Source organism: Salmo salar, chromosome ssa02 (assembly GCF_905237065.1).
Source record: "Salmo salar chromosome ssa02, Ssal_v3.1, whole genome shotgun sequence".
Classification (NCBI taxonomy): Eukaryota; Metazoa; Chordata; class Actinopteri; order Salmoniformes; family Salmonidae; genus Salmo; species Salmo salar.
Window position 1 is genome coordinate 53242446 of NC_059443.1, and position 24258 is coordinate 53266703.

At 43.2% G+C, this 24258-nt stretch overlaps 3 protein-coding genes, 3 non-coding genes and 1 pseudogene across 7 annotated transcripts in view; 2 read left to right on the plus strand and 5 right to left on the minus strand.

Moving 5' to 3' along the window:
* Positions 1–1489: 1489 nt before the first annotated feature.
* On the minus strand, positions 1490–8168 carry ima2 (Importin subunit alpha-2). 2 transcript variants are annotated; one of them, XM_014171600.2, is made up of 11 exons: positions 7892–8168; positions 7467–7583; positions 7222–7362; positions 6868–6956; positions 6491–6759; positions 6074–6168; positions 3860–4123; positions 3331–3564; positions 2562–2744; positions 2018–2167; positions 1490–1690 (listed from the first exon to the last, which is right to left on the minus strand). In XM_014171600.2, the coding sequence occupies exons 2-11, from the start codon at positions 7530–7532 to the stop codon at positions 1601–1603; spliced, it is 1581 nt and encodes a 526-aa protein (XP_014027075.2). In that variant the 5' UTR covers positions 7533–7583; positions 7892–8168; the 3' UTR covers positions 1490–1600.
* Positions 2281–2415, minus strand: LOC123739885 (small nucleolar RNA SNORA84). Its single transcript, XR_006767993.1, has one exon. It is a non-coding gene; the product is annotated as a small nucleolar RNA SNORA84 (small nucleolar RNA).
* LOC123739890 (small nucleolar RNA SNORA84) lies at positions 3664–3798 on the minus strand. The gene has a single exon (XR_006767998.1). It is a non-coding gene; the product is annotated as a small nucleolar RNA SNORA84 (small nucleolar RNA).
* Positions 6343–6462, minus strand: LOC123740248 (uncharacterized; annotated as a pseudogene).
* An 82-nt stretch (positions 8169–8250) lies between the features above and the next one.
* Positions 8251–8323, plus strand: trnar-ccg (transfer RNA arginine (anticodon CCG)). Its single transcript has one exon. It is a non-coding gene; the product is annotated as a tRNA-Arg (tRNA).
* A 1752-nt stretch (positions 8324–10075) lies between these two features.
* On the plus strand, positions 10076–16186 carry LOC106585744 (uncharacterized). The gene is made up of 5 exons (XM_014172323.1): positions 10076–10287; positions 12420–13040; positions 13460–13546; positions 13929–14120; positions 14772–16186. Exons 1-5 carry the CDS (start codon positions 10224–10226, stop codon positions 14957–14959), a joined length of 1152 nt encoding a protein of 383 aa, XP_014027798.1. The 5' UTR covers positions 10076–10223; the 3' UTR covers positions 14960–16186.
* A 3447-nt stretch (positions 16187–19633) lies between these two features.
* LOC106585727 (nucleosome-remodeling factor subunit BPTF) overlaps positions 19634–24258 on the minus strand; it is a 51254-nt gene continuing 46629 nt past the window's right edge. The window contains exons 31-32 of the mRNA XM_045713258.1: positions 23592–23778; positions 19634–22021 (exon numbers count right to left, since the gene is read on the minus strand). Coding sequence (XP_045569214.1) covers positions 21985–22021; positions 23592–23778 — 224 coding nt within the window. The 3' untranslated portion in view covers positions 19634–21984. The remainder of the gene's footprint in view (positions 22022–23591; positions 23779–24258) is intronic.

Here is a 24258-nt window from a genome sequence, read left to right on the forward strand (position 1 = left end):
TTCTGGGTAACATTACTGTGGTTGTTTTCAATTAAAATGGGCAGAAACAAACAAAATCGTTCTTAGGAAAGAGCAATTTCTCTAGAAAGAATTTGCTGGGAGTGGTATTAGCAGAGGTTTGGAACTCTCTTATTGGTCTGTTGAGCAGTTTTCTGGCAGCCCAAAGCTCCATCCCATCAATAACAGGCTGACATTTCAGGCAGTCTTTTCAAACAGCTCTTACATTAAAATGGCATCATCGTTTTCACAATTTCACAGTATTATTCCAAAATAGTGTGGAAATATATATAAAATACAGGATGATCATGTTTTTGACTGCACTTGGCCTTTAAGCTCATTCTTGTACCTTTACACAAGTATATCCTCAAGTTACTCTTGAAACAGTGTCATATTTTGGTTGCTTGGTTTATTACGGACCTATCCTCCACCAAAATCATCACTCCACCCTTCATAAGGCCAAGATATCGCTGTGGTCACCACCCACCTGACCCAACAGGCTTCAACACACATGGAAGAGGTAAATAATCTCTTTTAACAGCAGTGAGTCTAGAGGCCTGGCAGGTGTGAAAGGTGAGAGTAACTAACAAATGAGTGAGACTTGCACTGGTGTTCTGTCCTTCACTTGTCACAGATCCACGCAGCAGATATTTGAACACACTGGGACCGGAACGGAAGATCAGCCCCAAGACTGAACGTCCTGTGGTACCCAACGGACCAGCTCAAAGTCCTGTGATCCAGAACAAACCAACAGTGGAGCACCTGGTTGTGAGGTCCAAGACCGTCAGAAAAGCTTGGTTCCAGGCATAAGGACCACCTCTAGGTTGACACCAACAAATCTGTAAGATTGCCGTTTGTCATACCCTGTCCAGAAACAGTGGAATAATACACAAACTTTGCCCATTTTGCACACCAAATTGTTTTGGCAACGGTTGAGTGATATGGTCGGAGATTGATTGTCAAATAGATTGGTGGATAGGAGCTGGAGGCAATCTTTGATTAAAAAATAAAACTGATTGTCATCGTATTTGAATGGTGAGCATTTTATAGAGGATGTTTAGATGTAAACTGCATTGATATTTCATTTAAGCAAGCCTTTACCAATAGGGATATACCCCCCCTTCACCAGCGGGGGAACAGGCTGTGGGTCCTCCCAAGGGTATCAATAATAGTAGCATGTACTCTGAAGAATGACAGGAGGTTAAAGTCTTAACGTAATCCTACATGAGACTTAACTCATCATACTGTATCAGCCAATCATGGCTCTGCCTGGTGTTCAACCCCCCCAACAGCTGTTTGTGCTAGACCATTTAGCCTGGGAATAAACAATTGAATGTTTTATCCATGTTTAGAATGCTGGGCACTGCCGCGTACAATATGCACATATGTAGAAAATACTTTAGTGTGGTGTAGACTACCGGAACCCCAATTTAAATAAATAAATGTCCTGGAAGCATCAAGCTTACCAAAAACCCACCAATTTGACAGCACATATCGTAATAAAGTTTATTTACAGGTTGTAATTGAACAAATAAATGTCTGTACACTTGTGAAGTTGGGAGGGACAACAGTACACAGAAAAAGACACAGGAAACAAGGACATTTAAAAGTTGAAAGTGCTTTGGTTCTCAGGGATCTGGAAGGCGTAGCCGTCAGTTGTGATTTCTGGAGCAACAGACTGGTCCTCCTCATCCTGAAAGCAAGACAGGTGGTGTCACCAGAACAATTAGTTTGAATTGCAACATCATCCACTCTTTTACCATGGCCGCGTTTCACTCAACAAAGCTGTTCTCTACCAATCTGCTGCACCATACCAATAACACATGTAGCCTTTTAGAGTCACAATAAAGTGAACAAGGTCAGATGTGAAAAGATCAACTTGGGGAATAAAACCCAGCTCATGTTCAATGTCTCCTTTTGATAACAATCAGCCGCATCACCCATGAATGGACCTGAAGGAGACGAGCTAAAGATGACATAAGTGTATTTGGACTTAGTCATTGCTTGGTAAAGGTCTCACCTCGCCAGAGAAGTACTTCTCAATGAGGTTGAGAGATGCCTTGTAGACCATCTCGTTCTCGTGGGACTGCAGAGCCTCGATCCTGTCCAGGCCGCCACACTCCTCGATCATCAAGCACAGCTTCTCCACCTCGCCGATCTTCTCTCCTGCCTGAGAGCACGAGTCGTTTAGTATGGGCTTCTACACACTAATCCATTTTCTAATTTTAAACCAATAAACATAACATAGTCAAATTTTAAAATAGCAGATCAATGCTAAAACATGAATGTCTCAACAACCGGGCTATGGGAGATACTTGGAGTGGTAGCTCCCATGCATAAATCGCAGAGATTAATATTTGCCAGTCAATCAAAACCCACAGATCAGCACGGTCCAGCTGTCTCTAGGAACCACTAGGCAAACTGTCAGTGTTACAGGGTACTCATTAGCCATAATGTGTTACTGATAGAATTCCGGGTTGTAATAGGGACCTTCATTCTGTTTGTGTCATGAGACTTAAAAGCGCTACCCATTGGTTCTTCTTACATACCAGAAATGGACTTACCAGGAAGATGTTGGTTATGGCATCCAGAATGACCAGGATGGTCTTGCTGTCCTTGGCAGAGAGCAGGTTGAGCAGGGGCTCCAGCACGTTGGCCTGTACCAAGTGTATCACCTGCTCCACCGTTCCTCCGCTGGTGTAGTTGGTGATAGCCCACACGGCCTCCTTCTGGGTCTTGTAGTCTCCCTGGTTGAAGAAAGAGACATGAGGCAGGTTCATAGAGATAGCAAGAGGACTCATCTTTGTATTTGTGCCATTATAGTGTCTATGACAGCATGGCCATCGAGGCAATATCCACCAGAGTAGTACATTTCCTTCATGATTGGTTGATCATTCCTGATGACCCAGTTGGACATGACACCAACAGGGTAACCAGGAGGGATCAGCCAATGAAATTCCACCCAGTCGAGTATATTCAAATTGTGGAAGCCCTCAACAGCGCTGCCCATGCTAACAAAGCATTTTGGCCACTAGAAGCCTCTATCATTCTCTATGGGCAGGGCTCCCTTCCATATATAGACTCATTCACAGCTTTCATTTCTGCTGTCGGCACCCTCAGACAAGGAGTGCTGATGTTTGTGGAGCAGCACAACAGATAAACCAGGAATGAAACCGAACAGTCAAACGGGGAGGTAAAATCTGGGGCTGCATGTAGCAATCGTCTAGGATCAGGTCCTAAAAGGACAAATTAACCTAGTCCATCAGCCCTTGATGCATACAAGCCCCTTAATGGTTTGCCCCCTAATGAACAACCTATGAACCCTTGTCATACCTTTTTGAGGATGTCCACCAGCAGTGGCACGAGGCCGGCATTGACGACTTCCTGGATCTGGGTGTCCTTGCCAGCCGTGACGTTGGACAGGGTCCAGGCCGCCTCCTTCTGGATGTTGGACTTGTGGTGGCGGAGAAGCGCGGGGAACATTGCCAGAGCACCGGAGTTCAACACACACTGCGTCTGCTCATCTGTGCCAGTCACAATGTTACCCAGCGACCGCAGAGAGGGAGTCTGGGAAAATGGCAAAAATAAAGGAGGGGGGGGAATTAGGATTTGGATGCAAGCTACACAATTGACTGATGTGTGTGACAGGCTTTCCTCAGTAACTTGGAATGTCTCAACAACCGGGCTATAGAAGCTACTTGGAGTGGTAGCTCCCACGCATAAATCACAGAGATTAATATTTGCCAGTCAATCAAAACCCACAGATCAGCACGGTCCAGCCGTCTCTAGGAACCACAAGGCAGACCACTGTACAGGGACAATCAAAAATGGAAAGCCTAGTAACTGCGTCAAAGGGACGTACCACGATGGTGAGCTCCCCGGAGCCGAGCAGCTGGACGAGGCGGGGCACCAGGCCGGACTGCACTACCACCTCGATGCGCTCGTTAGGGCCGTCTGTCAGGTAGGACACGGCCCAGCAGGTGTCGGCCAGCACCTCCTTGTCGTCGTGGTGGAGCAGGCGCACCAGCGTGGGCAGCAGTAGCTGCACGGCCGCCAATGGCGGGGCAGGGTTCTTGTTCCGACACAGGTTGGACAGCGTCCATGTCACGTTCCTCAGGTAACCAGACTGGAGGGAGCAGGGAGAAGTCTTTAGAGATCAATAGGCCACTCTGTTGTGAGTTATACTTAGATTTATGGATGCATCAAATTGAGGTAATGAGCCAAGATGAGAACACCAAAGCAGTCAACTGTAACACGTCATAAATACAGTTGAAGTCAAGTTTTACACCTTAGCCAAATGCATTTAAAACTCAGTTTCACAATTCCTGACATTTAATTCCAATAAAAATCTCCCTGTTTTAGGTCAGTTAGGATCACCACTATTTTAAGAATGTGAAATGTCAGAATAATAGTAGAGTGAATGATTTCAGCTTTTATTTCCTTCATCATATTCCCAGTGGGTCAGAAGTTTACATACACTCAATTCGTATTTGGTAGCACTGCCTTTAAAATTGTTTAACTTGGGTCAAATGGTTCGGGTAGCCTTCCACAAGCTTCCCACAATAAGTTGGTGAATTTTGGCCCATTCCTCCGAGCTGGTGTAACTAAGTCAGGTTTGTAGGCCTCCTTGCTCACACGCTTTTTTCAGTTCTGCCCACACATTTTCTATAGGATTGAGGTCAGGGCTTTGTGATGGCCACTCCAATACCTTGACTTTGTTGTCCTTAAGCCATTTTGCCACAACTTTGGAAGTATGCTTGGGGTCATTGTCAATTTGGAAGACCCATTTGCCACCAAGCTTTAACTTCCTGACTGAATTATATAGTGAAATAGTCTGTCTGTAAACAATTGTTGGAAGAATTACTTGTGTCATGCACAAAGTAGATGTCCTAACCGACTTGCCAAAATTACAGTTAACAAGAAATTTGCGGAGTGGTTGAAAAAGGAGTTAATGACCAACCCAAGTGTATGTAAACTTCCGACTTCAACTGTAGCTGATGACCGAGTGGAATTTCCTGCAGCACTTGTTAACTTCTTATGGCTCGAGGTTGCTATTTTCACACCCGGATGAAAAGTGTGCCTAAAGTATACTGCCTGCTAGTCAGGCCCAGAAGCTAGGATATGCATATAATTGGTAGATTTGGATAGAAAACACTCTGAAGTTTCGAAAACTGAATGATGTCTGAGTATAACAGAACTTATTTGGCAGGCGAAACCGAGGACAAACCATCCAGGAATATTTTTTTTAGGTCACTCTTTTCAATGGGTTTTCATTGAGCACCCATAATTCTAAGGAAGTTGCTTGCAGTTCCTATCGCTTCCACCGGATGTCAGTCTTTAGAAATTGGTTGATGTTTTTCCTTTGTGTAATGAAGTAGCCCTGCTCAGAATGAGGCTCGAGGGAAGTGTACTTTTTGATAGAGGCGCACAACCTGAAAGAACGCTCCACTTTGTTTTCCTCCGGTATTGAACATAGTTTATCCTGTCTTAAATTTGAAAAAAAATATCTAAAGTTGTATTAGGAAAGTTGTTTGAAATGTTTGGACAAAGATTACAGGTAACTTGAGATATTTTGTAGTCATGTTGCGCGAGTTGGAACCGGTGTTTTCAAACACGCCAAATAAATAGACATTTTGGATACATAACAACGGAACTAATCGAACAAAAGGACCATTTGTGATGTTTATGGGACATATTGGTGTGCCAACAGAAGAAGCCCGTCAAAGGTAAGGCATGAATTATATCGTTTGAGTTGTGTCACGCCTGGCGGGATGAAATATGATTGTCTGTGTTTGATGGGGTGCTGTCCTCACATAATAGCATTGTTTGCCTTCACCGTAAAGCCTTTGAAATCTGACACTGTGGCTAGATAAACAAGAAGTTCAGCTTTAATTTGGTGTATTGCACTTGTGAATGTATTAAAGTTCAATATTTGTAATAAAAAAAGTTGAAGTTGGCGCTCTGCCATTTCACCGGATGTTGTCAAATCGACCCCGTTAACGGGATTTGAGCCATAAGAGGTTAACAAATTCCACAACAAACCAGAGCTTTTCCTCATGACATGTAAACAGCTTACAGAGAACACAGACAGGTCAGGAGCAGCCAGCAGAGTCAGGAGGGGCTCAATTGCGCCGTGCTTGATGACCAAGTCCCTGTAGGTGGAGCCGTCACCTGAGGAAAAGGGAGGAATCAGCCCAAGTCAAAAATGTGGTCACAGAAGACAGCTGACCTGGCATACAACCACAGAGTAAGAAGGCTTATTGCAAAAGGTATATTGAGCCAACACATGTTCAAGTAGTCAACATTAACATGAAGTTTCACACACACAACTTTTGCAGACAAATTTGTTTGAAAGACACAGGGTTTGACAGGAAGTTATTCCAACAAACACGGGAAAAGCTTTCAGATCACTGTTCCTGTACTATCAATGGCAACAGTCATGCCATGGTCACTTTCGATACAGGCAACAAACAAAAAGTGTGCCTTCTCATACCAGCGATATTTCCCAGGGCCCAGACAGCCTGCTCGCTGATGTGGGGGTGCGGGGACATCACCAGGCTGATGAAGGCGGGGATGGCTCCGCCGGCCACCACTGCGGTGGTTTGGTCCGAGTTGCCAGAGGCGATGTTGGTCAGGGCCCAGGCCGCCTCGAACTGTATGGGAGGACACTCGGTCAGGCCCAGGAAGCTGACAAAGTTTGAGATGAGCCCGGCGCCGATGATGCGATCAATGGGAGGGTGCCTCTCTCTGGACAGCAGCTTCCTGTGGTGAACGGCCAGGTGAAAAGTAATGGTTAGGGGCAGACAGGGCAACAGAACAGAAACAGTGATTACTCAAAACCAGTTTCCAATGAAACGCTTACTGACTTACCTGGCTGACTGGGTAGCCTGCACCTGATGATCTAGGCTTTGGCTATTTACACCAGCCACAATCTCCTCAACCGTCCAGTGCTGTGCAGGCTATGGAAACATGACAGGATTACAGATTAATTACATGACATCTGTGGAACGTCTGCATGCATGTCAATGGAACAAAGTGACAAATATAGGCGCTAGCTAACAGGCCTCTGATAGAGTACAGGACAGCAAGGCGCCAACTCAATTGGGAAGAGGTCCATCTTTGGCTTGATGGCCTGTACACGTCATAATCCCCCCCCAAAAAAACTTGCCGTTGCCTGCTTGAGTTTCAAATAAGGGTAGTTACAGTATGGATACAAAATAATACCTGTGCATTTTGGTCCTTCTCTTGGAGTGGAGACGTAGGCTCATCCGGGCAGATATTGACGTTCCTTCTTTTGAGAAGCTGGTCGTCTTTCTTTGCCTTTCGAAGTTCAACGTTGACCTCGACTCTTCTGCGCCTCAACTCCTGCACATAAACAATGTCAAGTTGCATAGCGCTAGACAAATGGCAATACTGTAAACTAGGTGTTAATCAATGAAGATCAGGCAGCAAAGGCGATATCAACTTACGTTGGTATCTTTTCCCTTGTTTTTGAATTGGGTGATACGATCGGCGTCGTTCGCAGTTGTCGACATTGTTTTCGTTGCTTATTGAACAAGGCGATGACTTCACTGTAGTATTGATTACTAACGTCATGGGGAAAAGTTAAATGTTAGCTATGTGCGTGCTTTAAATAAAATAACCAACGTTTTCCTAGCTAGCAAGACAGTGTCCATTTCCTGCTGCCCGGCAAACTAGAATCTAACGTAGATCACCATGTGGCCGGTTGAAAACGCGCAAACTGACCATTTAATCATAACCAGTACACCAGAAAAACAGTAATAATTTAACAATATATCAACGTATATCATTTATATCGAGTGCACCCAGTAACTTCTATATTATAACCATTAAAATAAACAATAACTAACAAACGCATGAAGACCACACTCACCCTTTTCTTGTTCTTACTGGCAATGACGTCAAACGTGAGACCACCTTTAAATTTCCGGCTTTCTCGATCTGTGATTGGCCCATTCGAGTCAAAGCACCTCTTCATTGGCCCCTTTTTGAAAAAGTCGAAAAGGATTCACTAGTGGTGATGCGCTGTTATCGCGAGACGATACTACAGATTTTCCCTAAATTTGACTATATTTGCTTGCGACATGTCGCAGAGCACAGTAGTTGAGCTAAAACTGGTAGTAAATATGTTGATCATGAAACCAAATATACACAATTCTACGGAACTTTACACGCCTTTATCGTCATGTTTTCAATTTTATAAACTGTGCCTGCGCTAACTGGGAACGTGATGACCCAGTGGCCTAATGGATAAGGCATCAGCCTCCGGAGCTGGGGATTGTGGGTTCGAGTCCCATCTGGGTCGTATTTAACTTCCGTTTTACGTTAAATGACACAGAAAGAAGTAAATGATTGTTAATAGTTATATGGATTATAAAACCGGGGAATGCACTCCGACTCCAATTTGTCTCTTAGAAATGATATTGCATTAAACTATGGAGCCTTGACCCACGAAAATGTACCATACAAATCAATCACATACGTAGCAATAAGGTTTAATCACGACTTTAATACAAATGTTTGAAATCTGCAATACCGTAAGCATCCAAGCGTCGCCTCAAAGTTTGTGACATTGTTTCCAAAAGGGGGCAGTGGTTCTACGCGTATTACTTTTACCGGTATAGGCTACCAGAATAAATCACAGTGGCAAACAGAATAAATCAGAAACAATTAGTTGGCGCATTTCTATACAGTATTTATCCCGGTGTTTCACCCAACAGGCAAAGACTTTTCTGTTTCCATCTTGCTGGCCGGTGTTATCCCGAAATCTCCAACCTGACAGTGTATTAAGGCAAAGAGATTTATTTATAGACTAATACACATGAAAATAGCCAAACCGAAAACTGCAGACATTAGAAGTGCCTCCCCGCGATCAAACCGCCTTAAAAAAATAAAATGAGACGCAGCCTAACGTGATCATCGATAGCTGTCTTAAAGGACACAAATTTAAAAAAGCTTTCTGCTACTAAGATCAGTGAAATGTAGGCTAAACTGACAACGGAGCGAAGAGCAGAAATCTCAAGTAGCAAGCAAGTCGCAGCAAAGAAGAATTGAGTGTGTGCGCGTTCAGGCGAAGGGGGGGATTCTGTCAGAGGGGGAGATTTTCGCCACAACACCGACACCGTTGTCTGACTGGGCCATGGATCTAGCGGACCTGCTCTCATTTCCGACAGAGAGGAAGAGGCGAAGCGAAAGGCAATGCTTTGGCAATGTTAACATATGTTTCCCATGCCCATAAAGCCTTTTGAATTTAATTGAATTAATTGGGTCCAAAATCTGTCTTCTCCAGCAGGTGGCGTTTTTAAGTTTTTGTATGGAGGTCAATGAGCGTGTCGAATTTAGTTAAGACATTACATTTTTTGTTATTTGGTACCTGTGGATTATTTGATCGAATATACGTTTCGTAATGATTACGTTGTTACGAGTGTACTGATATAAGTAGGACACGTGACATCCTGGCAACTTTGAGAAAAACACTTTATATCGGAGTTGTGCCTGGTCATCACTAGTTACTACAGCCACAAAGTCATAAACACGCCTATTTATATCGGAGTTGTGCCTGGTCGTCACTAGTTACTACAGCCACAAAGTCCTAAAGACGCCTATTTCAAAAACAGCATTTTTGTTTTCATTAATATTTATTATAAGCATATTTTGACTTTGTAGCTGAAGTAACTAGTGAAAACGTTCACACAAGAATCTGTCCCACCTGATCTTGCCTCCTCCCGACTGCCTGCCATTTTTGAAGACATTTATTTTCATTGTTAGAGCGGGCACTAGAGTATCTGGTCAATATAATGGATAATCTGTATGGAGGACCAAAGCCAGGCCACTGGTACTTTTCAAATGCAATTTACATAACAAAGGCTAACTGTGAACTTTAAAACCATGTTACTTTTTTTTTAAATGATTGTTCAAATGCGACAGCCTATCACAATCCGTAATCACTAATAATCATTATCATCAGTAATTAGTGGAATTAAAGGCTAAAGTCTGGGCCACGTTTTTTTTAAAGGCCCCCCCACACAGTAGCCTATCATTTGGAATTTAATAGGACCTCTATGGCTTCATGAATGAAGTGTCCCTGATGTCACTTTGTTTACCTCTGCGTCGGAGTGACACGCCTTCCATTCCAGGCATATAAACCTCAGGAATTCAGAGACACTCCAGCAGACTTCGAAATTGATCCAATAGTACTTTTCAGAATGACAGTGATTATTCTACTCCTGCTGGTACTTGCGTTTACTTTTTCTGAAGCGGAGGACAATGGTAAGTCGGGTAACAATTCTTGCTGCTTTCCAACTATGTCTAATTACATTTACATTTTAGGGAGAAGAATGGTGAAGAATGGTAACAGTGTCATTGTATATCAGAAGATCCATTAGGAAATAGCAATTGCTTTTAAAACCAATACACTTAAACTTTTTGTTTGTATCTATTGTAAATGTGATGATATGGTGATTTCTAAAGCAGTCGTAACATTTTCTCAGAGGTGCAATAAAGAAATAGATGTACTGGCTTATCAAATCGACATTTTATTTATCACTTGCGCCGAACACAACTGATGTAATAGACATGACTAAATGCTTGCTTACGAACCTTTCCCAATGATGCAGAGTTTAAAAATAATAATTAAAAATAGTAACTAACACACGAGGAATAGAATACACAAGAAAGGAACTATATACAGGGAGTACCAGTAGCCTACCAGTTCAATGTGCAGAGAGAGGTACGAGGTATTTGAGGTAGATACGGTACGCACATGAAGTCAAGGTAAAGTGACTAGGCATCCGGATAGATAATAATAAGAGTAAAGAAAAGATTAGCAGCAGCAAATTATGAGTGTAAAAGTGTGTGTTTGTGTTGGTATGCGTATGTAGTGTATGTTAGGGTTTTGTGTGGGGGTGACAGTGTAGTGTGTATATGGTGCGTGAATATAACATCTAGCGAGTGTGCGTAGGGTCAGTCAGTGCAAGGTAGAGTCAGTACAGAGAGTTTGGGAACCAATAATATACTATTTAGCAGTCTGGCTATTTAGCAGTCTTATGACTTTGGGGCAGAAGCTATCTCGCAGCCTGTTGGTCTGAGAGCTGACGCTCTGGTATCGTTTGCCGGACGGTAGCAGAATGAACAGTCTATGGCTTGAGTGGCTGGAGTCCTTGAAATTTTTTCTGGCCTTCTTTTGACACCGCCTGATATAGAGTTCCTGGATGGCAGGACTTTACGCATGGAATTAAAGTAAATTTTATGATTGATATATTTTTTTCTCTTTCACAAATATAAGCCTATAGTTACATCTCAGACATATCTAATTAAATCTTTGTACAGGCTACTTTACAAAAATATAATCATCTGAAATGTGCGTATCATAAAGCTGGAGTAAACAAAAAGAGTGACATTCTCATAATCTGACTATTTTTACAACTATCGTTGTCAGGAAGTTAGATCTAGTTCGAATTACAAAGCATACTGCCACTAGAAATTTACGTAATTTAGCAGACGCTCTTATCCAGAGTGACTTACAGGAGCAATTAGGGTTAAGTGCCTTGCTCAAGGGCACATAAACAGATTTTTCACATAGTTGGCTCTAGGATTCGAATCAGTGATCTTTCAATTACTGGACCAATGCGCTTAACAGCTAGGCTACCTGCCACCCCATAATGTCGATTTTGATCATTGAGGCTACAATGATTAACCTGTGAATGTTTTACTTTACTTTTAAGTGTTTGGCTTGTGTGCTGACAGTAAAACTATACTTATAAGATCTGGATGAAAATGTCTTTAGAAATGACTATGTAATACCAGTAGATTAGATTATATGGTGAATACATAAAACAAAAAAATCACAATTGAATAGAATATGTGCAGTGCATTTTGCATGCTTTAGTTCAGTGCCCACACTCTTTTTATATATTCTACGTTACCAGGTTAGTCTTATTGAGATGAAATATCTCATTTACAAGAGACCTACCTGGCCAAATATCACCCCACAAAGTTTCAGACACATTTACAACATAATACGCAGAGCACTACAGTTTAAAAACATACATTTAAAGATTGAGCAGGAAAGATAGTTTGGAGGTGTGGTGCATCCTGGGGTCAGAACATTGACAGCCCTCCACTTCATTGTCCACCAAAGGTTTTACCCTAGCTTTAATCACATTCAAGGAGACAAACTCCTGTCATTTCATACCCTTTTGTAGTTCATTCCAAGTGGAAGGGGCAGAGAACTGGAATGCTTTTTTTACCCAGCTCTGACAGTTACAAAAATATTGAGTCTCTAGCTATTGCTTATATTAAGCAGTCAACTGTACTCATAACCTTATTTGATATAGGGGCCGTTGATATTATAAAGTTCTAATATACTGCTGGCTGTAACTGTCCTTGTCTGCTTTATCCAGAGCTGTTCTCCGTGATCAGCACCCCCCCTGAGAAGGGCCAGAGTGTTTTACCTGGCCAGAACCATAGCACAAGGCTAGGGGCCAAAGACCCCTCTCTCCCTATCAACGAGCTCCTGGAAAAGGGCAGCAAAGCTGGGGACTCCAAGTACGCCCTCCACCCCCTTCCCTCTGGGGTCTGGCCCAAGCACAGTGACCCTCGCCCCAGCCTCCACAACAAGAGCAAGAAGGGCCCTAAAAATGACCGCCTGATCGAGCACAACAGCGAGAAGAACCGCGGCGAGGCGAGTCTAGTGCTTCCCAAAACGCCACTGACCGCTGCCACCAACCGCACACAGAAAGTCAACGTGGACCCTCACCGGGACCCCCACACCAACTTCAACAATCCCCCACAGAGTGACCCGGACAGTTACCCCAACTCTAGACCCAGGGGCCACCCTCACTCGGCCCCCTCCCCTCGCAGGGACCCCTCAACCAGAAAGCTGGACCCGGAGGAGAACCGCCCTGGGGGGAAGTCCAGTCTGTACCAGTCCGGCGGCGCCAACCGGAATAACAGCCGCTCATCTGTGCTCATCAACCGTCGCTCCTCCAGCCTGCTCTACCACTTCGACATTCTGAAACGAGGTACTGAAAATGACACTACACCCCCACACTATGTATGGTACAAAGTGAGTTGTGACAGTGCGAGACTGCTGTGATTTCGGGATAGTTATCTAATTACCTCTCCAGCCACAAATTGCTGCCTACATCCGGATTGAATGTGTCCCTTTGTGTGAAGTCCTGGGGAGTAAGAGGTTATGATATCGATGCTAAATATGCCTAAGTGAGATCATTTATGATGTAGTAATTAAGGGGCGAGGACGGGGAATGTGGGTCCCCCTCCTGCGGAATGCGACGCCTGGGTTCTGTAATGATAACCCTGGTCCTTCTAATGACACTGGAATGAAGTCTGGCTCCGCACAAGCAGGCACGGCACGGTCGGTCACTCTCTCTCCTTCTCATCTCCGTCTCTCTCTTCCTTTCTTTGTCTCCCTCTCTCGCAGAGTCTGACTTCACTCACGAGGCCGTCTGCATGAGTGAGTGCAGGAAGGAGAAGGAGGAGAGGGAGCACTACTGCTACAGTGAATTTGGTAAGTGTGTGTGAACATGGTTAGACTATTGTATGAAAGGGATATGGGTGCCCTGGCCACCACCTTCCAGTGATCTCTCCATAAAGACTGTAAGTGAAGGGATGGGTAAAGGGGACAAAATAAGGGCATGACACAATGTCTGGTGTAGTCTATTTGAAACCCGCCTATCATGCTGTAGTTTAGACTAGAGTGACAGACATTCCCTTTGGTCATGTAGAGTCTTCTCACCATGGTGCAGGGTGAAGTTGCCCCTAAACGCTGATCTTGGGTCAGTTTTGTTGAGCCTAGATCTGTACCTATGAGTGCTCTGTGCTACTATCCACTTTAGAGTTACAAACAATGACCTGTACTTTCATTTGACCATTTACCTTTTACATTTCAGCCGTCAATGGGGTCGTTCACGACATAGACATGGTGCGTAAGGGGATTAGACTCATCACACTGATGGTGAGCAGCGACGGCTTCTACAAGATGAGCCGTCTCTACGTCACTCCTGACAGCTTCTTTCTCAAAGTGCGTCTCCTTGTCCTGGACACCTACAAATGTAGCAAGCCTTGTCCTGACATCAAACTAGGTAACTGTCAACTTAAGGAACCAATGAAAGCATCCCAAATAGCACCCTATCCCCTAAATCAGGGCTCTCCAACCCTGTTCCTAGAGAGCCCTCCTGTTGGTTTTCAATCCAACCCCAGTTGTAACTAACCTGATTCAGTTCATCAAACAGCTAATTATTAGAATCAGGTTACGCTAGATTAGGGTTGGAGTGAAAACCTACGGGACGGTAGCTCTCCAGGAACAGGGTTGGAGGGCCCTGCCCTATATGGTGCACTCCGGACAACAGTAGTGCATCATATAGGGCAGGAGTATTCAAGTCCAATCCTGGAGATCTGAGGTACTGCTGGTTTTCTGTTCTACCTGATCATGAATCGCACCCACCTGGAGTCCCAGGTCTAAATCAGTCCCTGATTAGAGGGGAGGAATGGAAAAAAGCAGTGGAACTGGCTTTGCGGTTCCAGATTTGAATTTGAGGGATATAGGGTGCCACCATGGCTCCGTTCCGATATCAACACTAGCATATTACTTCTAATGGATTCTCAATACATTTCTCCATGCTATGTGGTATGCTAGTATAGTCAATGGTACTGAACTCATGTCTACCAGTTGAGCAGAGAGACCAAATACTGAATTCACTGACACCCTCTCTTCCCCCAATGCTATTCTATAGGTAGCCGGTACATTGTAATGGGTCAGATCTACCACCGGAGGCGCCACCTCCCCAACGACCTCCTGGCCCTGCTGGGGGGGAAACTGAAGCCAGGGGACGGCCTCCTGCGTAGCAACAACTACGTCAAGCGCTTCAACAAGAGGAGACACCAGAAAGCCCTGGAGGCCACCCGGTCCAAGTGTAGGTAAAACCAAAACAGACTATCGCCCCCTGCAGTGGCGGAAAAGACATTGCAGTCGTCAACATGAAGTGACTGAGACCTATAACCCCTCTACAGCATTTCAGCAGAGACGTAGATGGATGAGGCCAATATGTTGTTTTTTCCGGCATGGACCTCCTGCACTTGTTTGTATCATAATCCAGGTTGAGTGGTAATGTTTTTGCTTGTCTGTCTGTACAGTCTTTAGCTTGTAGCTTTGCGTCCTCTTTGATAGAAGACACAAGTGGACTCTATTTCAAAGGTTCTCGTCTTTCAACCTCTGCTTGAAGTATTGCCCCATCAGATTTCCTAAATGTATTTTTTTTTAAAACCTTTATTTAACTAGGCAAGTCAGTTAGAACAAATTATTATTTACAATGACGGCCTACCCGGGCCAAACACGGACAACGCTTATTATTGTAAATGAGCATAGAGTTGGATAGAGGGCACACTTAACAAAGATAAAAGCTGAGCTCTCTAGTATTGTCTCTACTCTAGTCATTTATTAAGATGTCATAGTACTTAAAAGGATAATTTATTCATGTCTGGTACATGAATCAGTCAGATCAGTGCCTCTCTCAAATTGGTTTAATTTACGATTGAAAAATTCTGCCAGTGAACCCAGAGTTCTGGTTCAATGGGATAATTCAGGTTGAGGACATTTTCATTGGCTAATCCGATGTAACACAACTTTTCATCAGAATGTTTTGGTTGTCCCGCGTCAACGCTTGAAGATGGTGTCTGAGCATGTGAATGAAGCCCAAATTTACCCTGAGGGAGGAAGACTGCCAACTCCAGCCCCACTATTCACACGAACACACCCGCACATCTCCAATTGGCTTGTCCCAAGTTATCCCAATCATCCATGGGAAAGACTATCTGTTCAGATCTAGTTGCACACTTGTGCTTCTCCAATGGCAAGAGTCCAATCACATTTCCCCTTTAGAACTTGGTAGGAAACTTTAAAGGACTTCCTATTGACTGATATACAATATCAGCAAACTCCTATTTATGCCTGTAAGAAAAGCTGTCACATTTTCATACTGTTGTTTTGTGCCTGTCATTTGATTGCAGGAAATGCACTTTTACTGTATGTGAAAAAGAAGAGGGGGGGTAGGATGAAAGACTGGAAAAGCATCAACAACAAACCCCAGAGGAGGGAAAAGTTGAGAAGACAGAAAAGAGACTAAAATAAACCTATTTTTCTAATGTTAAAGATGTGTACAGTCTGTTTTCTCCATTGGATATTTCAGACTTCATAAGGGAACCTGATGGTATTAGTGAATGTTTTTGTAAATATAATCGCGGGAATCTGATCCTCAGCGCACCTGGACACGCGGCTTCAAAAAAGTGCGGCTCTCCTTGCCGGTTCTCTTTGGAGATGGTGTGGTGAAAGCTAATACCACCTCTGGCCCTTATTTGTTCATGCACACACACAAATGCGAACACACACATCCGATGGGGCAAAAGCTCAAAGGAGGCATTTGAGAGTGGCAAAGGGAAGGTGAGGGGGGGGAAGGAGAGAGGGAGGAGGAGGGAAGGTGAAAAAGAAAGAAGAAAAAAGGTTATAGTGCCTTCAGAAAGTATTCACACCCCTTGGCTTTTTCCACACTTTGTTGTGTTACAAAGTGTGATTAAAATGGATTTAATTGTAGTTTTTGGTCATCTACATACACAAAATACTCTAATGTGAAGGTGGAAGAAAAATGTGAACATTTATTACAAATGTATGAAAAATAAAAATACTAAAATCTTGATTGGGTAAGTATTCACCTCCCCATAGACAATACATGCTGGATACACATTTGGAAGATATTAGAGTTTTGTAGATAAGTCTCTAAGAGCTTTGCACACCTAGATTGTACAATATTTGGCCATTATTCTTTGTAAAATTTTTCAAGCTCTGTCAAGTTGGTTGTTGATCATTGCTAGAAAGCCGTTTTCAAGTCTTGCCATAGATTTTCAAGCCAATTTAAGTCAAAACTGTAACTAGGTCACTCAGGAACATTCAACGTCATCTTGGTAAGCAACTCCAGTGTAGATTTGGCCTTGTGTTTTAGGTTATTGTCCTGTTGAAAGGTGAATTTGTCTCCCTGTGTCTGTTGGAAAGCAGACTGAACCAGTTTTTCCTCTAGGATTTTTCCTGTGCTTAGCTGTACTCCGTTTCTTTTTATCATAAAAAAAACTCCTGAGTCCTTGCCGATGACAAACATACCCATAACATGATGCAGCCAAAACCATGCCTGAAAATATGAAGACTAGTATTCAGTGATGTGTTGTGTTGGATTTACCCCAAACATAACACTTTGTACTCAGGACAAAAAGTTAAAATCAGCAATGGCCTCATGGTGAAATCCTTGAGAAGTTTTCTTCCTCTCGTGCAACTGAGTTAGGAAGGACGCCTGAATCTCTGTAGTGACTGGGTGTATTGATACACCATCCAAAACCTAATGAATAACTTCACCATGCTCAAAGGGATATTTTTTTTATCCCTCTACCAATCGGTGGCCTTCTTTGAGAGACACTGAAAAACCTCCATGGTCTTTGTGGTTGAGTCTGTGCTTGAAATTCACTACTCGATTGGGGGACCTTACAGATCATTTTATGTGTGGGGTACAGAGATGAGGTAGTCATTAAAAAAATGTTAACCACTATTATTGAACACTGAATGAGTCCATGCAACTTATGTGATTTGTTAAGCACATTTTTACTTATTTAGGCTTGCCATAACAAAGGGGTTGAATACTTACTCACTCAAGACATTTCAGCTTTTCATTTTTTAATAATTAAAAAAGTGTTCTACAAACAAAATTCCACTTTTACATTATGGAGTACTGTGGGTAAATCGGTGACACAAAATCTCAATTTAATCCATTTTAAATTCAGACTGTAGCACAAAATGTGGAAAAAGTCAAGGGATGTGAATATTTCCTGAAGGCACTGTATGTACATACATCAAGACAGAGAGAGACCCTGGGAGAGAGAGTAAGAGACCCTGGGCTCTCTCCATTCCTGAGGGAAAACTTTGAATGGTTGATAAGATAGACATCCAGGCCACATAACCTTGGTCTGACCTGTCATCTTTGACTATCCTCATACTTAAAATGAGAGAAAAGCCAAAGGTTTGCACTGTGTGCACATATCTCATCTCATACTACATGGAACTAATAAAGATGTATTTGTTATTTACTCATTGGGTGTCGGTGTGGTCTGTGGGTCTATTCATGTGCTATCGGTGGGGACCTAACACTCAGCCGAAGCCTTGCAAACACACATTCTTGAATGGCACCACAGAATGACATATATAATCACTTTTGGATTCATTCCTGACCAAGATGGCTTCCATAATGAACACATTCTGGAATTATGAGGGTCTATGACATCAGCCTCTCTAGTGAATTGTAGGATCTCTATGTATGCTGCACACAGATTTGAACTGGAGTGTATAGTAAAAAATACTGTTTCAACCCTGATGATAACCCCTGGCGATTAAGTGCCCCAAAACAGGGTCATAATTGTGGTGTAATAGGGGCTCTGTCTGGCCTAGGGAATGATTTTTGAACTGAGCAGTTCCCATGCTTTGAAGTCCATCTGGGAACATAGCTGGAGGGAACAGATGCAGGCGGGCAGGAAACGGGAGTTCGCTCGCATCTCGGCTACCATCACAGCGGGACAACATTCCTTATGGAGAGGAATAGGGATAAGGGGTTGGGGTGGGGGACGAGGTGGGAATTTGTCCTAGTTCCTTCCTGTGTGACAGAGAGAGAGAGAGAGAGAGAGAGTGAGAGAGTTCCAGCCCCCAAGCCACAGAGAGAGGAATTGATGGGACTTGTGGTCATCTGTAGTCCATTTGGTGTCCTTGCAAAGCTCTGGATTCAGTTAGGGGTTTGGAGTGGAGGGGGAGCGTGAAGAAGGGAGAGAGGGAGGGGTGTGTGTGTCTTTGGTGAGAGGGGAAGGTTAAAGGAAAACTCCACCCAAACTCTCTTTTGGTATTTGTTTCATTAATCCATTGTTGATATAGTCCCAAAATGTTTTGCATGGCAGCAGTCAAGTTTTCAAGCTATGTAACTTTGAAAATACAGAAATCTGGCCCATATGATGCATTTTGCTACATATGATGAAAAACGCAGAATCATATGATGCAAAATGTATCAACAATGAACGAATGAAACAAATCCGGGGATTATTTTTTTTTTTATGACAGGAGGTGACTGTGTATTGGGAAAATACAATGTGTGTGTGTGGGGGGGGGCATAAGTGCTGCCCTCAGGCATCATCCCCTGCTCTGGTCTGGGTAGAAGTTGCCTCTAAGCACAGATCTAGGATCAGATAATCCTCCCCGAATATCTTACCTTTTGTGGAACCCAGGAAGAGTAGCTGCTGTTTTCACAGCGGCTAATGGGGATCCTAATAAATACCAAAATACCTGAAACATTACAGGGGGAAATGCAGGGAAGCTGACTCTAGATCAGTGTCTGAGGCAACTTCATCCAACTCCACCGTGGAAAGGGATGAAAAAGGTACTAACTACTTAATATTCATTATATTACACATTCCTGACCATGTGACCTGACAGGATAAACACATCCGGACAAAACTCCTGGCCCTTAAACACAAATTAATTACAACATAAGCACGTAAACACAAAGATGACAGCCCATTGGACAATTGATGTCAAAACATGACTTTATTATCTAGGATGAAATGTCCTATCAAGTACAAAAAAGGATCTCATAAGAGTTGACACAATCTGTTAAAAACATATAGTATTTTCCCCCAGTTATGTTTCCTCTTACATTTACTAAAAAAATGAAATATTTTCAGCGATATGAATAAATAACAGATATTGTGATGAAGTTATTAAGAGATGTGTAGAACTGGTTGGTTCTTTAAATTTAAAAAAAAAAAAACTCTTCAAAAGGAGTTAACATTCCCCGCCCGTTTTAAATCAATATGCACACAATATGCAGCACTTTTAATATAAAGGGCAATTTTAACTAAATGCAGAGTCCACTATGACAAAAGATAGAGAATATCTATTGAATCTACAGGTAGGCTTAGTTGCTGGTTAAAATGGTCCAAAATAAAAGTACTAATGCTATAAAAATCTCTAAAATCTCTGTTTATTGACAGCCATATTATACAACATGAAATACAAATGGTGAACGATGCATGTAAGAATAGAAACTGGAGTGCATGGTTTGAAATGCAAACAGGTCAGTGAATAGGACTGACAAACAGGCTTCGGTCACCTCATCTCTCAACTCAGTCCACCTCCGAAAAAGTTGTTGGCACTTCAAACCAGGGTTTCGGTTATTTCCATTTCAATTCAGGAAGTAAACTGAAATTCCAATGAAAATGGGAATTTCAGTTCACTTCCAAAATTGAAATTTACCCCAACCCCTCTTCAAACCTAAGCCCCCCCCCACTCTTAAGTCGATCTTTAAGATGTTAACTAAGAGCACCAATGACAACTCCAAAAATGTTCTCCCCCCAACAAACAGTACTGCCTCGACACAGTTATTACAGAAGAGTTCCAAATATGATCAAAATGGCCAAGAGTTCCTAAAGAAATCTTCATACAAACCCCAACTTAGTATGAAGATTCTCCAACGAAGGTTGACTTCCTGATTTACTGTTCTAGACCACAACATGTTTACTTGATGCAGTGGAAAACTATAAAGCATTTGACTTAATCCTTTATAGGGGGCCTATGAGTTGAGAGATGCATATGATCCAACCTTCTTGACAAAATATTGGGGGAGAGAGGGGGGGGGATTGCGGTGTGGATGGTCAGTACACTTAAGTTAAATATGCCCTTTAACGGTTTTCACATTCTCCAAGTCCATCCTCGGTTATTTTCCTGTGGAAGGATTTGGAGAGCTTTTCTTGTTTTCATCGGTTGAATGTCTTCAATTAAACATTTTCGAGAAGCCTCTACATGGCGAGAAATAGAGCTTGTTTTCTCAATGTCGGCTGTTGTTTCATATACACCAATATTCCCGCCTTAGGTGGTAACATAAAGAAAAACAGAGGTTCAACATCTGAAAAAACAAGGTTTTACAAACAGGATACCATTTCCACATTGAGACATTACATAGAAATGGTAACTTGGACTCTCTATGGCCTGTTTGGAGGACAGGGCACATACATCTTCAAGGTGGCACCATGTGGGTTCACAATGATCTAGGATCAGCTCGTTCCAAACACAAGCAGCCAGACAGGTGTGTGTGTGCTATTTAGACCCATTTTGGATGAGGAAGCAGAGACAGCTGGAAAATGTCAGTGGTTGTCATCCCAAATGGCACCCTATTCCTTTTACAGAGCACAACTTTTAAACCAAGACCCATATGGCTCTGGTCAAAAGTAGTGCACTATATAGGGAATAGTGTGACATTTGGAACATACACAGTCTGAAATGGGAGTTGACCCCAGGGAAGGAAGAATAACTGATACAAAAGAGATGTGAGATTAGTTAAGGAATTAACAACTTGAAAAGAGTCTACTGCTGCCGTGTTTTGTACTACCCTTGAACAGCCCATTAGCTTGAGTTCAGGGGGGTTTTCTCCCGCCATCCCTCCATTTCATACACCAGATCGGAAGTGGTTTGAAGGGAAGGAACCAGGCTGTGAACTGAAAGTCTGAGCCTCCCTCCCCCTGTTTGTTGGGGATGTGGTATCACCCATCATGAACACTAAGGGTTTGGATAATGGAGCCTTCCACTGCCAGTCTCTTCTCTTTCCACGGCCATAGAGGTGGTTGAGGAGCGGCGAGGGCTCATCCGGTTTGGTACCAAGGCCGTTCGGCCTGAAGCACGCGTCGGCTACGATCTTCCAGGAGCGTGTGCTGGTTTTAAACAGGGGGTGTGACTCCCACTCCGAAGTCCGACAGGTGTGGTGTGTGGGGACAGGTAAGTAGTAGCCTGGCTTCCCCATTGGAGTATGAGTGTTCAGGGGGAACCACATTGGCAGCCATTTTGACAGTAATCTTTAGAAGGAGTGCAGTCTGTGTATTCTAAGAGGCTGTAGACTGCAGTTTGTTGTTATGAGACCTACAGAACGCAGAGAGAAGGGGAAACAGTTCATGTGATCGCTTGACGTGTTTTTTTTAAATTAAAAGCTTGACAAAAATCACAAAATATGCATGAGGGAATACAAAAACTCTTATTGGATGCCAGTGGGGTCAGACGTTTGAGCAGAGAGAGCAGCCATGTTGGTGTAACATTAGTTTAATGTTCTAGAAGGCTTGTATATACAGTGAGAACATACCATGTAAAACGTGGGACAGTCGAGTTCATCAGGAAGTAACTGCAAAGCTACACAAAAAACTATGACCTATATATCTTAGCATTATTTTTCTTTTGAACATATAATACTCCTTCACAAAAGGATATAATATGCACATAAAACAATAACATTATACATTAATAAATCAGATAAAAGACTAACTGGTAAATGTTGTTCATCTTTTTAAAATGGCCAGTTAAGAGGAGGTACAATCTTTGCACTTCATCAATACAATAAAGGTACTCCGTTAAATGAAATGATATGTAATCTGCACATGTGGGACTGACTTGAATGCAACGTTACATGTGTGAGAAATACGTTTCAACATTTGAGCAAAATCTAATCACAACGATGAGGTTGTCACCTAACCGTTTCGATACTTGATATTGTGCCTCACAAGTCACCAGATTGAGATATGAACAGAAATGAACTCAACTTCCATCGAATATCTATTGTCTGTGAAATGAATGTAAAAACGTAACAGATGTTTCCCTTGATTGCTGTTTGTGACCAACATGGCTGCCATTGTCAAATGGAGAAATGTTTTTAAAGCGTCTTTCCTTCTAAAAATACAAAACAACACACCTACGGTGTGGTTTATACTGCAAATATACTTTCTTACAAAAAGTTTGACGCCGTTTTAAAGCAATAAAAACAGCAAGGTCCAGGATAGCCTAATGTTTTTTTTAGAGTGACCCCGGCACCCAGCTCAGATTCCAACTACAAGGCCAGACTTATGACATCACAATCTGTAAGAGAGGGAGAGAGAATGGATGACATAAACACATGCAGGTGGAAGCACATGACCATAAGCACACAAACACACAATGCAGGGGAGGAGGAATAGATGCAAAACTACGTGCTAAAGACAGGAGATGGGATGCTAAGGACATGGAGCATGGATTGGACATTGCTTCTACACAGCTCTAAAGTGAATGCCAATAGAAAGCTGACGCCACACGCATACACAAACAGGCTCCACACAACAGACCACAGACAGATCTGTGTGGAAGGGCTGGCGTCTGGTGGTTCGGTGGCGGCTAAGGCCCTTCAGGTTGGACCCCAACGGCAGATGTGACAGAGACTAAAGCACTACAAAACGCAAAAAACCCCTCAAAACACCAAACTTCACAGAATCATCCTAAAGTTGGGGTGGGCGAGAGAGGGAGGGATAAGAGGGAGGGATAGCACAAAGAAGAGGCGAGGACGGAGGAGCACGGGAGGATCCGACGAAGACGGGGGGGACTTAAATTAGGCGAAAAAGGGTGGGATGAGCTCAGAGTTTAAAATGTCAGAGTTGACTGACGAGGCCAAGGGAGAGTTCAGAGGTCTTACCTGCTGGCTTTGAACCCTTTTAGCTTCTGGACGAAGAAGTTCTCGAGGACCTCGGCGCACTGGTAGAACGGCGAGTCGCTCGGGTTGTAGTATCGGCAGTTGTCGAAGACTTTGGTCATGTCCGCCACGAACTCCGTCAGCCTGATGTAGTGGCGCTTCTGCAACCGCTCCTCCATCGTAGAAAGGTCTAGAAAGAAGGGAAGAAGACAAGAACAGAACATGAATCACCTCCGGAATCATCAAGTTGACTCTTCCCCAGAGTCGCTTCAAAAGGAATTGCAGTTTATGTGGTGTAAATGTTTGATAGATAATCAAGTATGCGTCTAAAAGCGCAATACATCACTTGTACGTCAACTTGACCGTCAGAAATACTAGCTCAACGCTAGTTTCGACCCTGGATCTCTGGCTCGTGCCCTTTCAAAGTGAATTACACTGGATGTGACCGAGCGGCCGACCCGTCGATTCTGGCAACATGATGTCACTGTTATGAAATTTGCCTTTGAAAGAAGTTGAAAGTTAACACTCAATTGTCACGATAGTTAGCTAGGTAAGCTAGCAACAAGCCTGGTCCTTCATAATTCCCCACAGGGCAGCAGTGGGTTTCTCCCATGTCGTGCCCCGGGGCTCCATTTTAAATAAACATATCCGATTCTTAACCTTCCCTCAC

Excerpts from the sequence above, each read along its gene's own strand:
- ima2 (XM_014171600.2), bottom strand. The coding sequence starts at position 7,532 with ATGTCGACAACTGCGAACGACGCCGATCGTATCACCCAATTCAAAAAC. Across the intron at positions 7,363-7,466 it reads ACAAGGGAAAAGATACCAAC|GAGTTGAGGCGCAGAAGAGT; the intron begins GTAAGTTGATAT and ends GTTTATGTGCAG. Across the intron at positions 1,691-2,017 it reads AGAAGTACTTCTCTGGCGAG|GATGAGGAGGACCAGTCTGT; the intron begins GTGAGACCTTTA and ends TCTTGCTTTCAG.
- LOC106585744 (XM_014172323.1), top strand. The coding sequence starts at position 10,224 with ATGACAGTGATTATTCTACTCCTGCTGGTACTTGCGTTTACTTTTTCT. Across the intron at positions 10,288-12,419 it reads TTCTGAAGCGGAGGACAATG|AGCTGTTCTCCGTGATCAGC; the intron begins GTAAGTCGGGTA and ends TGCTTTATCCAG. Across the intron at positions 14,121-14,771 it reads TTGTCCTGACATCAAACTAG|GTAGCCGGTACATTGTAATG; the intron begins GTAACTGTCAAC and ends GCTATTCTATAG.